The sequence below is a fragment of the Chlamydotis macqueenii genome, chromosome 2, assembly GCF_036417535.1.
Source record: "Chlamydotis macqueenii isolate bChlMac1 chromosome 2, bChlMac1.mat, whole genome shotgun sequence".
NCBI lineage: Eukaryota > Metazoa > Chordata > Aves > Otidiformes > Otididae > Chlamydotis > Chlamydotis macqueenii.
The window spans coordinates 86689341-86703348 of record NC_141557.1 but is presented as its reverse complement, the minus strand read 5'-3'; the positions used below and the strand labels follow the sequence as shown (position 1 = coordinate 86703348).

The 14008-nt window shown below is 42.0% G+C and overlaps 1 protein-coding gene across 3 annotated transcripts; it reads left to right on the top strand.

Moving 5' to 3' along the window:
- Nucleotides 1–4246: 4246 nt before the first annotated feature.
- ROPN1L (rhophilin associated tail protein 1 like) lies at nucleotides 4247–13885 on the top strand. Of its 3 annotated transcripts, XM_086740382.1 has the most exons (7): nucleotides 4247–4290; nucleotides 5931–6088; nucleotides 8190–8313; nucleotides 8478–8639; nucleotides 10335–10510; nucleotides 12377–12463; nucleotides 13248–13885. In XM_086740382.1, the coding sequence occupies exons 2-6, from the start codon at nucleotides 5958–5960 to the stop codon at nucleotides 12438–12440; spliced, it is 657 nt and encodes a 218-aa protein (XP_086596508.1). In that variant the 5' UTR covers nucleotides 4247–4290; nucleotides 5931–5957; the 3' UTR covers nucleotides 12441–12463; nucleotides 13248–13885. The 3 variants fall into 3 exon arrangements, with proteins under 3 accessions (XP_086596508.1, XP_086596506.1, XP_086596507.1); XM_086740380.1 differs by lacking the exon at nucleotides 13248–13885 and having other exon boundaries at nucleotides 12377–12780; XM_086740381.1 differs by lacking the exons at nucleotides 4247–4290; nucleotides 13248–13885 and adding an exon at nucleotides 5441–5466 and having other exon boundaries at nucleotides 12377–12780.
- Nucleotides 13886–14008: the final 123 nt, after the last annotated feature.

The window sequence follows — 14008 nt, the reverse complement described above, 5'->3', positions numbered from 1 at the left end:
TGGTTGATTCCACGGCATGCTGATCAGTGTCATTTTGTTTCCTCATATTCCACTGTCTGTCTGTTCGTTTAGATTGGAAATTCTTTGTGGCAGGGTCAGTGTTCTTGTTCTGCTTGCCTTGTAAATGGACGCTGTACAGCCTGAGCAATGAGTGGGGTTTTTGGCAAAAACGATGATACAGATAATAAAAACATTAAACAGGGAACTGAATCTCAGTAGTATAGTGAAGTTTAGGGTGCAAAAAAAAAAAAAGAAGCTGTCTTCTGAAACAGATAAGGAAGGAAACAACTCTTACAAAGCATGATGGTAAGTTAGCGCGCTCTTACTCTGGTATTTCAGATCTTAATTGGATTAACTGGATCTGAAGAATTGCATAGTTAATAGCAATTTTAGTAAATCTGATTATTCCAAAAAAGCAAACCAAGAAAAAAGCAAACAAAGAAATTAAAACCAGAAGTCACCATAAATTGAGAAACAATATGCTGAAATCAAAGTTACTCAATAATGGAAACTTCTAGAAGATGGTATTTCCAAAGGTCAAATACTATTCCAAAATAAACTGAATGTTTTGAACTCTATATAATACTGAGGAATGAAGCAATGACAAGATTATTTCACAGCTCTGCACATCAGTTTTGCTCCTTACATGTTTACTCGCTGTTATATTTTGCTGAGTAGTGGTCAGTGCCAAAGCTGCACAGGTGCCTTTCTGCTTTCCCCTGTATAAAGAGAAATCAAACACATCTGGAGTTGTCTGACATCAGTTTGAGGGGTGTCCCACTTTTGGCTGGGACTGAGTTAATTTTCTCCCTAGTAGCTGGTATAGTGCTGTGTTTTGGCTTTAGTAGGAGAATAACCTTGATAACACACTGATGTTTTTAGTTGTTGCTAAGTAGCGCGTACACCAAGTCAAGGACTTTTCAGCTTCCTGTGCTCTGCCAGCAAGAAGCTGGCAAGAAGCTGGGAAAGGAGCACAGCCAGGACAGCTGGCCCAAGCTGGCCAAAGGGATATTCCATACCATGCAATGTCATGCTCAGCGTATAAACTGGGGAGTTGAGCAGGAGAAGGGTGGGAAATCGCTGCTCAGGGTTGGGTTGGGCACTGGCACCAGGTGGTGAGCGACTGCATTGTGCATCGCTTGTTTTATATATTCTTTTATTGTTATTTTCTCTTCCTTTGCTGTCCTATTAAACTGTCTTTATCTCAACCCACAAGTTTTACTTTTTTTCCCTGATTTTCCTCCCCATCCCTCCGTGGGGGGGGAGGAGTGAGCGAGTGACTGTGTGGTACTTCATTGGCAGCTGGAGATAAACCACAACGTGAGGCAGGAGGGCACTTAACCTTACTTGTCTGATTTATGTTAAATCACTTGGCTTTCAAGGAGTGTTTCTGTTTCTGGGAAAATTACACTAGTTTTACCTAGAGAGAACAAACTTCCTTGTTGCTTACAAAAACAAAGAACACTGCAAAGCTCATTGTTTGTTTATTTGTATTGAATAGAATTTATGTATTAGAACCTAGATAGCAAAGATCTGCATTGGTGTGCCTTGTTCAGCAGGTGCAAATTGTGTAAATAGCCCGGTTGAGTTCAGTAAGGAATACGCAGAATCTAAAAGTACTGCTGCTGTATAATGGAGTATATATGGGATATTTAGGTTAGTTGTGACCAGGAGTCGTGGAAGCAGGAAGCAGCATAAGAATTTCTAAGCTGAAATCAGGTAACACTGCTATAAAGCAACAACTGTGTCCATGGATATACCTTCAAATGCTTTTTATATAAAAGAGTAATCAGTAAAAGGTATTCTTCCAGTGTCTAGGAAGAATTTTAGTTACTTCCGCACTGAAGCTACACTTGTGTATTTACTACCTGTGTTTTCATAGAGTTTGGTCAGGTTTTTCTTAACATAAATTGTTTAAGCCTTACTACCTTTATAACTTTGGGTCAAGATTCTCAATGTGACCCACCAGTGTCCCTCTCACTGTGCCTTTCTGTAATCTCTCTTTCTTCCTCATTGAAAGGGATTTGTTGACCTAACAGCCATGTTACCTGTGTAATCCCAAGTTCCCTTAAACAACCTTGCGCTAACCTGCTTGTAATTAGCAACTGTTATTACACCACCAATCCTCAAAACTGAAGCCTGCTTCCCTCACCTACCTCTTGATCTTAATTTTACTCACCATCTCAGAGGTTATTCCACTCCTTCTTACTTGTTATACTGTCTTCGTTGTCTTCCTTTTATATCCACAAATTACTGTAATCTTTAAGCAGATGTTTTAGTGTAATTACATGTGAAAACATGCTACTTTTAGCTAAAAATATTAGTTCCCTGAAGTACAAACGATTTCTTAAAAAGGACTCAATGATCTCCCAGTATGCCAAACCTAAAACGTGAGTAATTATGCACGTACTTTTCTGTATTGTTAACACAGCAGTAAAGAGTAGAAAATGTGCAGTACATCTGGTTCTGCTTATAAATCAGGAGACTGTATAGTAAGGATGATCGTAACCCATGTTTTGGTGTCTGCCCCCCCCAGTTAAAAAATATCATCTCTGGCCAGTCAGGATCAAAGGAGAGAGGAGAGCAATGCCCACACTCCTCTTTGTGTTGTGCAAAGATCAACAAGCATATCCCCCCGAGGTTTTTTATTACTTGATGACGTTTGTCGTCTTAACTTTTGTTACATGTAAGCATTTATACAAAGATTAATTTAGTCACACCTTTCTAGATTAAGCATGTTCTGGAGCAGAATGCAATTAATTGGTGTCTTATTTTCCAAGATTGAAAGTTTTAGCCTTTTGCTTTTTCCAACAGTTTGAAATTCATATAAAAGAATGTGTTTTAAGAATTCAGTTTTTCATTAAATACTCAGTCTTTCCACTTACGTGCTACTGTGTCCCATAATGTGGTCTGGCACCTTTATGCATGATTGTGCTGCCCTGGACTAAATAGCTGGAAGAATTGAGAGTATGACATTTACTGTTTGAGCATCTTGAGGATAATTCCAAGTGCATCCCAGGGCTGTAGATCATAGAGAATGTGAAATTTTTGCTGTTTACACATTATCCCTAGACACCTTTGAAAAACTGCATTGTGAAATTAATTAAATTACATTTTCTAAACCCCTGCAGGATAATATTTGCTGCAGGTATCTTTTACTGTAGTGTTCTTAATTGTTTTAAAGCACATTTAAAGCCATTTAAAGGATATGTCATAATGTGTCATAAGTTTGCTGTTTTCATGTAGTTGCAAAATACTACAAAGTATTTTGAGGCGCAATACTTGGCCTGTACTCCATGCAGAGTACTCACGTTTTATGAAAAGATTAAACTGTTGTTAAAATATGTGCTTTTCATTTTCCAGAGACCACCATTTCATCTTTGTCCTGCACAGCCTCATGTGTTCACCAGAGGGGACATAATGTGGATCAAGAAGGGCTGGCTTCACATAAGTTTGTGTTCTTTTTCAGTAATGTTTTGGCCTGTTTCATGTACACAGGATGTAAGTTTCCTCAGAGCAGTGGCTTGTGAAGGCTTTCTGAAGCGAATAATCGTATTATCAAGTTCATTTGAGTGCCTGGGCTACTTACAGCCCCTGTTAGAAAGGACAGGAGGGGCATTGCTTTATAATCAAGACAGGAAATACGCTATAGTGTCTTTACAGAGGCTGCTGTTCAGGTTACCTCAGGTGCTGTTTTTATCTGCTGTGGAAAGAACAGAGGTCTTCTAGTCATCCTCCTCTGAGTCTTTGGGATGGAGAGGGTTCTTTGGCTCCTCAGTGGGAGAGCCCAGGCTGCCTTCTCAGCAGGCCTGGTGCCAGGTTTGGAGCTGTGGGTGCTGAGGAGCAGCTGTGCTTGGTAGGGGGCAGTTCCCCAGTGGTATGGCTCTCCTAAGTTTCCAGAGCACTGGAGGCTGACTCCTGCCTGTAATGGGCAGCCGGGCTGTCCCCTGAAGCAGCAGCTCCTGCGAGCAACAGGCATTTTAGAGGATATGTTGCCCTATGCGTATCTCGCAGCTTAGGCTGATGAAGTGTTTGCTGGTGTCTCACACCCCACACACACAGGGGCCTAGCAGGCTCCAGAGGGCCCGGGGGACCCAGAGACCCACCTCCCAGCTACCTTCAGGTGTCTCAGGTCTTTTCAGAAAACAGCTGTTGCTCTTGCATCTTAAACAACGCAGGCAACGACCCTCGTTAAGCCCCAGGCCGGCCTACTCCCCGCCAGCAAAGGCCGGGCTCCGCCCCGGCCACCACCCCGCGTTGCCCGGGCAGCGGGGCTGCAGCGAGGGGCAGGTGAGGTGCCCGGACCGGGCCTTTCCCCGAGCCCCGGCGTGGCGGACGCGGGGGTGCTGTCGCGGGTGGGGGGTTCCCGGGGCCGCTGCCTGCGGGACGGCGGTTGGGCTCCCCTCGGCCGCGGGTCTCCCGGCGCCGGGGCCTATCGGTGGCCTCCCAAGGCGGCTCGTAGTAGTCGGGCTCTTGCGATCGCCCGGGGAGGAGGGGGACTCCCGGGCCGGTGGAGGGCAGTCGCCAAGGGCTAGGCAAGTGTCACCTGCCTGCAGGTACTCGTTGGTTTTCCCTTGGTACCCAGAACACCTGGGGCTAGTTTTGAATGCGTGACCAGAAAACCAGGAAACAAGAACAAATAGGAGATGAGAGAGATGAGATGGCCTTTGCGTGTAGCAAGTGACCGGCGTTAGAGCACAAACCGTCGGTGTTGCTGTGGCCTGATGGCGAGCAGCTGCAAAGGCTGGCTGAGCTGGCTGTCTTTTTCGTTGCTCGTTCGGTGTGTATTTGTACAGGAGGTTGATACAGGGCACAAACAGAAACACGGGAGGTTCTCTCTGAACATTAGGAAACACTTTTTCACTCTGAGGGTGACCGAGCACTGGCACAGGTTGCCCAGAAAGGTTCTGGGCTCTCCCTGTTTGGAGATATTCAAAAGCTATCTGGACATGGTCCTGGACAACCAGCTGTAGGTGGCCCTGATAGAGCAGGGGGCTGGACCAGGTCAGCTCCAGAGGTCCTTGCCAGCCTCTGCTTCTGTGACTCTGATTGATGGCTTACTGTAGAAAAGTAGGTCTCATGCTTTTTTTTCCTCTGTACTTCTTCTTTTCTGATAATTTTCTTGCTCTTTTCTTTGATTGCTTCCCAAGGGTACATGCGCACACGTGTATTCCTTCCTTTTATGTTCTCTAGCTTATCCTGAAATCCCCAACTTTTTGCCTTCAGCTTTAGTCCCTTGGATAGAGCTGCATTTCTGAATTGTTACTGAAAGTGTGTGACTGATGTAGTAATTAAATGCACACTCTCAAGTCTGTCCACAGTTGAAATTTGCTGTGATAGAGTAATGAAAACACTGTACCCTGCCAGCATTTCTCCAGAAATGAAGTTCTGAGTATGGTTTGATCCCCAAAAGAGCCTTGAGTCACAGCAGTCCCATTCCTCCATCATGGACTTCTAGACTTTTTGGTAATCTACTTACTCTAGCTTTCATACAAAAATGACAGCATTGTCCCTAGTGTGCAGCAGTGAGTTGTCAACATAGCTAGCTTTCACTCCAGTGTGTGTGGTGTGACTTGTTTGGACTACTTGTTCTACAAATACGTATTGTGGTAGGTTTGAGGACAAAAATCGTAAGATTTTTTTTTTTTGTAAAGGTACCTGTTAAAGTGGTAATTCTCCTTACCTGGTGCTGTGGTTGGAGTCCAAACTCCAGTCTTTTTCTTGGTTTTGCCATCAAGTTTAAGGTTTTTAGAGTCTTGGTGCTCATCTGTTGACCTTTCTGAGTCTGTCAGTTTCCCAGTAGCCTCAGCTTTCAAGTAGGAGCACAGGAGGGAGTTTGGGTGCAAGCACTGTTGGCCCACATGTGTACACACAGGTTTTCATTCACATTCTGCATCTGTGAACTTCTGGTTTATTATTGTTTCTTCCAGGTCCTTGTAACCAAACACAAGCAGACCATGCCTCTTCCAGAAACCATGTTTTGCGCTCAGCAGATCAAAATCCCCCCTGAGCTACCTGATATTTTGAAGCAATTTACCAAAGCTGCTATTAGGACTCAACCTCGTGATGTTTTGCGGTGGGCAGCTGCGTAAGTAGGATGTTCACATCATGATGTAGCGCTATGTGTATGGACCTGCAAAACCTCACTGCTCTTGTTTGTTGTACAGTGGAGCTGGCTTGAATATTAAACCAGCCTGCGTATTTCATACACACTTCTATGCATTAACACAGCATATGAGCCTATAAAAATAGCATAGGAGACTTTATTTATCTTCTGTTTCATTGAGATTTAGGACTGGCATATTTCTGGAGTAGTTTGATGTCCATATAGAAGAATGCATCTTAATTTTGTTGGTTTTGTTAATTGCTCTGTCCTTTTAGACTAAAGAGGTCCTTTAAGACCTTAGCAGACCAATTTTTTTTCCCTCTCATGTGAGACTAAACTCAGTTCTTGGAATTTAAAGGAAACCTAGACATAGCTTACTAATTCTTAAGCTTGCCTAGGTTTGTTTTTTTATTTTTTTTTTTCCCAGGAACAAGATTAAGGAATCTCCTTAAATGTTACTGAAATAGGAAAAGAGCCTGAAGAGTTGTGACTTTTAGGTGATAGTCAATGTAATAAATCTCTCACTGTAAAGTTGATTTAAGATGTTTAAATGTTTCTTCTTTAACTTCATTTTTTTCTTTTACCTCAGCTGCTCACTATCATTTTTTTCCTGTACTATGGTTTGTATGGACATTTCATACAATACCTTTGTATGAAAGGTATCTGTGAGATGTTCTCAGTTAGGGAGACTGAAAAACATCTGTACTGCGTACGTGAGGGAGAGGAGGCTGCTAACAAAGACAGGCTGGAGTCTGGCTTGTCCACTAAAAAGAAAAAAACCTGAAGCTGAATTGTTACAGCTGCGCTGTTGGAGAAAGGCAGTGGGAACATCTTAAAACACCATGGCATTTCTTAGGAATGTGATGGAGATGGGGTGCAGTGTACCTCCGGGCGATGGTTGTGCAGGGAGCATCCTGCCCCATCCAAGCAGTCGGAAGCAGCAGCTGCTGCCAGGTAGCTTGAGCCTGCTGGGTCGTGGGGCTGGTGAGAGCAGGGCCCACACAGCACTGCTGTGGCCACGCTGCCTGCCAGACCCCGAGCTTTCCTTAAAGATCACACTAGCTCCATTGGAGGAGCCCCCGCAGATGGGTAGGCGGTTGCTGCTGATTGCAAAATGCTTTCTGGAATGTGCTCTGGCGCAAGAGCGCCTGGGGTGGAGCAAGGTCTGAACCTGGAAGCTACACGAAGCAGAGTGAGGCTGTGGTTTCACGTGTGCTACCAGTGTTGTGGCGCTTGTCCCTGTGCATAATCAGATGAAGAAACTGATCCAGATTAAAAATAGCCCAGGTGTTGTATGTGCATACATACCACGCATCTATTTCTGTACAGTCACGCTAATTCAGTTCTGCAGTGCTGCTTGCTGTGCGTTTTGGCGGGTGTTTGCACGGGATGGGATAGCCTGGGTATGGACATGGGTGACCAGGGCAGATGAGGGAGGACGAGTGGAGAAACCCGTAGGTGAGACCTGCCACTGACTGAATGAAAACTAAGTTTTTCTTGCCCAGTTCAGATTGCTATGCCAGAAGTGATTTCTCTTAAGGCTGTGGCTGCCTTACAATTAAAAGGATGTGCATGTAATTCACTTTCTGCTCTGTTCTTAAATTTTATATTGAAGTGGACAGAACTAGCAGAAACACTGATGTGAGCGTTGCAGCGTGAATAGCTGGTCATGCTTTTTGGGTAGTATGTGAGGGGAATGTTAAACAGATCAGCCCTGAGGTGCTCGTCAATCAAACAGGGAAGGCCTGCGCTTTGGTTTTGTTAGCCCACTTTTATGTTAATAAATCACTCTCTGCCTTTGCCAAGAGGGGCTGAGTATATCATGCACAAAATAAGTTAAATGCCTTAAGAATTCTAAGCGTCGTAAAAAGGAATATATGAAGTCTAAAGATTGTGGTTTCCACTAAAAGGGAATGTGGTATCTGGGCACAGGTGGGAGCTTTGCAGGCAGGCAGCTTGCCAAGTGCTGCCTCTCCTGTACAGCAGTGTACAGATTCGTTTACTTAATTGCAAGAGCATTTACTTCTGTGCATCTTGTACTAGCCATGGGCATTGAAGTGTGTTCCTCTTCCCACTCACTTAGGTATTTTTCAGCATTGTCAAAAGGTGAGCCCCTTCCTGTGAAGGAGAGGATTGAAATGCCTTTAGCAACAGAGAACACAGATGCTGGTTTGACCATAGGACTCCTTAAAGTCTTGCACAAACAGGTACAAACCGGCCTTTATCAAATGCTGTCAGGGAATGCTGATGTGTTGTGGGTGGTTGGGGAGAGTGACTGTCAAATATTTGATGTTTTTTGGGGAGGGACTCTGTTTTTAGTTTTGTTCTGGTTTTCAGAATTCTTATTGTGGTACCATGATTTTGTTTAAAGCTTTCTCCCAAAGGCATGGTGAATGTTGCAGAACTGAAGGAAAAATGGGAGCACTTCTGCTTGCCAGAGGAGCAACTGAAAGCTATCCTGCAGTTGGACGACTTTGGCGAGGAGGTAGAATGGATGAAGGTTCTGGCACTTGGGTGCAGCATGCTCAGCGGGGTACGTTCACAGCAGGAGCACTCCTATCCAAAAGCAGATGGTCATATACGATCATATATGAAGTAGAGCATAGAACAATTAATGCAAATGGGGAATAGTGATTGCTTTTGCAGCAGCTGGCAAAGTGACTTGCATGTTTACTTCTGCTTCCCATCAGCTTCTAGTCAGGGGAGCTTAACCAGAAAGAGGGGTAAGTCTGCAGTTTACTGGGATGGCAGTAGAAGAGCAAGCATGTCCACAGGGAGCTTGGACCGTGAGAGAAAGGATGACAGAGGAATGATGCTTGTGGCATCAATCTAAATGTCCATGGAGAAGAACTGGAGGGAGAAATTAAAACATCAATTTTTAATTGATTCTGTAGTCAATTAAATTTTCAACAGATGCAGTTAATGTTACTAAATCTACATTTAATTCTTTTAATGTCAGTAATAGAATCTCAGGAGAGCATTTCAACAGAATGAGAGATTATAGAATGCTGATGTTGTTATGAAATATAATACTTTTAATTATTTCCATGGTAGGGAAATTTCAGAGATACTGAAAAAAAAAACATATTAAATAATACTTTGAGAATATTGCAATATCTGGAAGCCCTGAATGTTGACCTGGCCTGGAGATGCAATTGTGTGTATATATATATATATTTATTCATTTCAGCTGTGTATTTCTTTATTCCAATCTCCCTCCCAACATGATTTTGTAGTTTAGGCTCTTTTCTTCCTTTAAAAAAAAGTAACAGCAACGTTACTTATTTAAAAAATAAAATCCAAACAAAAACAGAGTCACAGGAACATCGTTCTGATAGAGCTAGACAGACTAAATTTACCTCCATCTGTCCATCCTTTCAGATATTAAGTGCATGATTTGATTTCAGCTCTACATAACGAAACCTAAATTTCAGCTTCCTAAACCAGAGAGGAAGATGCACACAAGAAATGCTGAATTTTTCCACACCTTTCTCCATGTAGCTCAGCATGGATAGGGCATTGGATTATAGACACTGTATTGAAGAAAAAAAAAAAAAAAAAGTATATTTGGAATTAATACTTTGAGGTATGTTTGTTCTAAAGGGAACTCGGGTGTTATTTGGCTTTGACTAAAACTGAAACATTCGTGAAATGCTTTGTCTACTAACTACTAAAATGGAACTTGCATACAAATAGGGAAAACAGTAAATATCACCATTCCTAAAAATTAATATCATACTAATATTATGTCATAATTAAAAGTCATCAAAACAGTATGAATTTTCTGAGTTTTGTAGATTTGTGTGTCTGAACTACTACTGAGAATTCCTTTAGATCCATTGAGATAAGAAATACGTACACATACATATGTACATACAGACACAAATGTATCTATAGCTAGGTATAGTGACGTTTGGCTTTTAGGGTAGTAGAATAGAACAATTTGGCCATATTGGAGAGAAGGCTCAGACTACCCTGTAGAATCTTAAAATATGATGGGATTCTGGTGGTTTTTGCCCCTGTTTCTACTAGAATTTAATTATTGTTTTCACCCCTGGACCTGCACAGGAGGGTATATTTGGGGTTGAAAGCTAGGTAACGATGATAAAGCCTTTGTTTCATTTACACTCACTTTCAGTGGCTTACAGTGTGGATTTTGTCATGGTATGCAAAGGATGTTCATGGCCCTGATACTGTTCCTTTCATTTTTTGACTGAACCCTCTACAGTCTTTACTGAGTTCAATGAAACATGCCTGTGAAATCTTAACAAGTGACCCGGAAGGTGGAGCAGCTCGCATTCCCTTTGAAACTTTCTCTTTTCTCTACTCCTATTTGGCCGGTATTGATGGAGAGATACCGGAGGAGGAAACGGAAGCATTCCTCCAGAAAATTAAAGAAGAAGCGTAAGTAAAAATCTGTGCATGGAATATGAATGTATGGATGACCTCTGGGTTCTCCATAAACCATTAATTTCAGGTGAATAGTCTATCTTCACTTTGGGTGTAGCCAAAGTAAAAGTTGACTAAGATTATATTGAAAGTGTACACAGTTATTTTCTGTGAAGCGGTCAACACCAGGGTTTGAACTGTTAATTGATAAATTGTTATTTAGCCATCTTTCTTTGAAATATTGAAGTCACTACCTGTTGGTATAATTTTCCCTGTAGGAAGCAATTATGTACAGCTTTGTATCATCTGCATATGAGTGGTATGGGAACCAGCAGCATCTTATGGGCTGCTCTTTTGATTTAACATAGACCGTACATCAGAGAGAGAAACTGGGAGTCCCGACTTGAAATGTGAAGTTTCTGTCATGTTTCTCCAGAATTACTTCTCTCTAGAAATTGTGTTGGGGAAATATTTAGTGTATGCTTGGTCTTAAATAGTTTGGCTCTTCAATTTTTGTAGTATTAGCTATGGTAAATTGTCCTTCCTGGAATGGTCTTAGTGTTGGTTGCCTTTGGTGGATATAAAGGACAAAGGCAGGACGTAGTCCCACCTGAATACTTCATCCCATTTTGCTATTTGTACCAAGTTGGAGTGGTTGGGTACCTTTCTAGTCTGTTGCGTTTCTCTTTCTGCTTGCTCTGGTGTTGGCTTTATAGTCTGGTGTCAGACTTGTCAGTAAGCCATGAGCTGACATGGTTCCTCACAGCAGGAGATCTGCAGGTTGAAGCGTACACAAAAACTCAGCACGTGGCTATCCGTTTTGCTATCAATGACAGCTGTGTTCAGGTCTTTTCTGTGCTGTTGTGTAATCTTTGGCTTGCTTCATAATGAAGAGGCACCCCTGTTATCACCTCTTGATTTCATGGAGTAGTTTGCAAATGATTATTTCCTCCAATATTATTAGGTGTCCTTACAGGCTTGGGTAAAGAATACCCTGCTGATGATTGGTCCATTGGACGTGCATTTACTAATGTGCTGTCACCATCGTTAGTGCTCACAACTTGTTTGTTCTCAATACTTCTGGGCACCTGCACTTCATGATGATCAACCGGCTCTTTGCATAGTTTGGCTACCTTTTTTCTTGAGCACACCAGCACTTGTTCTGTTGCTTTAGACAAACGGTTGATGATATTTTTGCCAACTTCTACAACAGCAAAAACTTAAAATTCCTAGGCTGGTGCTAACAGCTCTGCTAATTAGGCCTAACTCACGCTAACTGCTACAGGTGAAAAGCTCATCTCTACTAGACCTGGATTGGTTATGTGAAGTCTTGTGCCCACAAAAATGATTGTCAAAACCGCATAACTTTTTAGCAGATGGAGGAAAGGTTCCATCAAGATACTGCATATATTCCTGCTAGAATTAGCACGGAATTAGCATTAGGAATATATGAAAACGATAGCATCTTCAGTCCACCTGTCAGTGATAAACTCCCACTCATTTTATCCATAGTTGCACATAGGTCACACAAAATGCACTTCATTTTTAACCAATTTTAACAGGCTTGTCCTCCAACTGCTGCCTATATGGCATGTTTGCAGAGAGATACTGACTCTTCCTACCATCTAGCTGGAATTGGTCTTTCTGTCTTAGATTGCTGCCAGCTCCATGTACATGGAATCTCAAAAATGCACAAGCAGACAGATGAACTGATTTGTTTTGTCATTACAGTTACCAGATTGACAGTTTTTAGTAAAAATCACTTTTTAATCACACAGCTCTTGCTTGCAATTAATATAACCCTCAACTGTATCTTGTCCAACGCACTACGATTTACCATGTAAATTATTGTTCTAAAATGTTTGGTTTATTCCTTTCCAGTGACCAACAAGATGGCATGGTGCTGCTCAGAAACTTTCTGACCCAGCCCTCAACACTGTTTTGATCGAGCCTGCTCTTCAGCACCAGGTGAGAGGGAAATAACAAAAAGGAATAAATATATCCAAGAAAATAATTTGTGTTCAAAGGACTGTTACTTGCACATTACAAGATAAGATGATGCTCTTCTCTGGCACTTCCTTTTCTTTATCCTGCTCTTGAAATAGCCCTTCAGTGGATGTTAATTGAATATATGGCTGTTCTCCTGCCTCTCAAATACTGATGTGCCCTCTGAATGAGTACACTCATTTGTTGAGTAAACTGTATTTTTTTTATGGATCTTCCTACCTATACTTTATATGTGATTGTAAGAAAAAAGTAAAATAACAATCAATTTAGCAAAGGTACAGGTACAATTGGTGCATTTCTCATTACACTTCTGGATAGCACTTTTTTTGACTCTTGCACGAATATAACTTGTCTTTTGACTACTTTGTCTGAATGGACAAGCTCTATTAAACAAATTGTTTTGTCAAGCCTTATTCAATATGAAGAACTCTGTGGCTGAGCTGCTGGAAGAAATATCAGCTTGAGAAAGGAAGGCAATGATTCCATCTTGTTTTCCCTCTAATTAGAACCGTTTGAGAAGTTAAGATATCCTTTTCAATTCTTAGATGCATTTTTCTAATTAAGGATCTATTTTAAAACACGTCCTGTTTTCTAACAGGAAAAGCCACTGCATTTGTCATGTAGGTGAGGAAATGCCCAACAGTTCAGTTTGGTTTTGAGTTGAACAGCTGTAGTAAGTACAGAAGTATAAGTCAATTAGAACTAGACTAAGTGTTTAGTGACAGATAATCGTACCTAATTGCAGAAACAATTGAGAGAAGAGACAGCATACTAGTGGGTACAGAAAACTGGATTCTAGTACCAGAGGTGGCCAAAACCCGGAGCGTATGGAGCGCCCTCTCCTGGCAACTCGATCAAACAGAAGAAAGTATTGTAGAAAAGATGGAGCTGCAACCTTGATTTCTTTAAAGTTGCTTTGTTGAAGTAATAAGCTTGGCTGATGATGACTGACCGTGCTGTAGCAGATTGTGTGAGGAATTAACAGGAGCTTACTCTGTACTTGTATGTCTTAAGTCTTAGTATTTTATCAACCTCTGTCACTAATACCTACATGTTAAGTCTACAGGATGGGAACTCCTGGTTATTTCTGGAAGGAAATGGGTATGCATCCAGTGTTTGAAAATGGCAATCAGCAATATTACATGTGTCCTTAATACCTTCCCACTAGTTTCTGTGGAGAGATATATACTCATCATCTTTGCCAGCACAAGCTTGGGAACAGTAACTTTCCTGATACTGTCCTTTTATCACTAGCTGCATTTGAAGATATTTCAGCTTGTTTTTGAACTCTGAAATCTGCCCTCTCACACCTCTGGTACATGCTGCAACTAGGCAGTAAGTGCTGTCTTTCTGGAATACTGCTCCCAGAGGTGACAGTGTCAGGTGGGAGAGCAGGAGGGGAGCTCTCACCATGCCTCTTCCCTTGTAACTGATCCTGCACTCCAGGGATTAGCTCTGTTCAGTAGGGAGGCAAATTAGTACAGCTTCTCACAGATTTCATTCTTC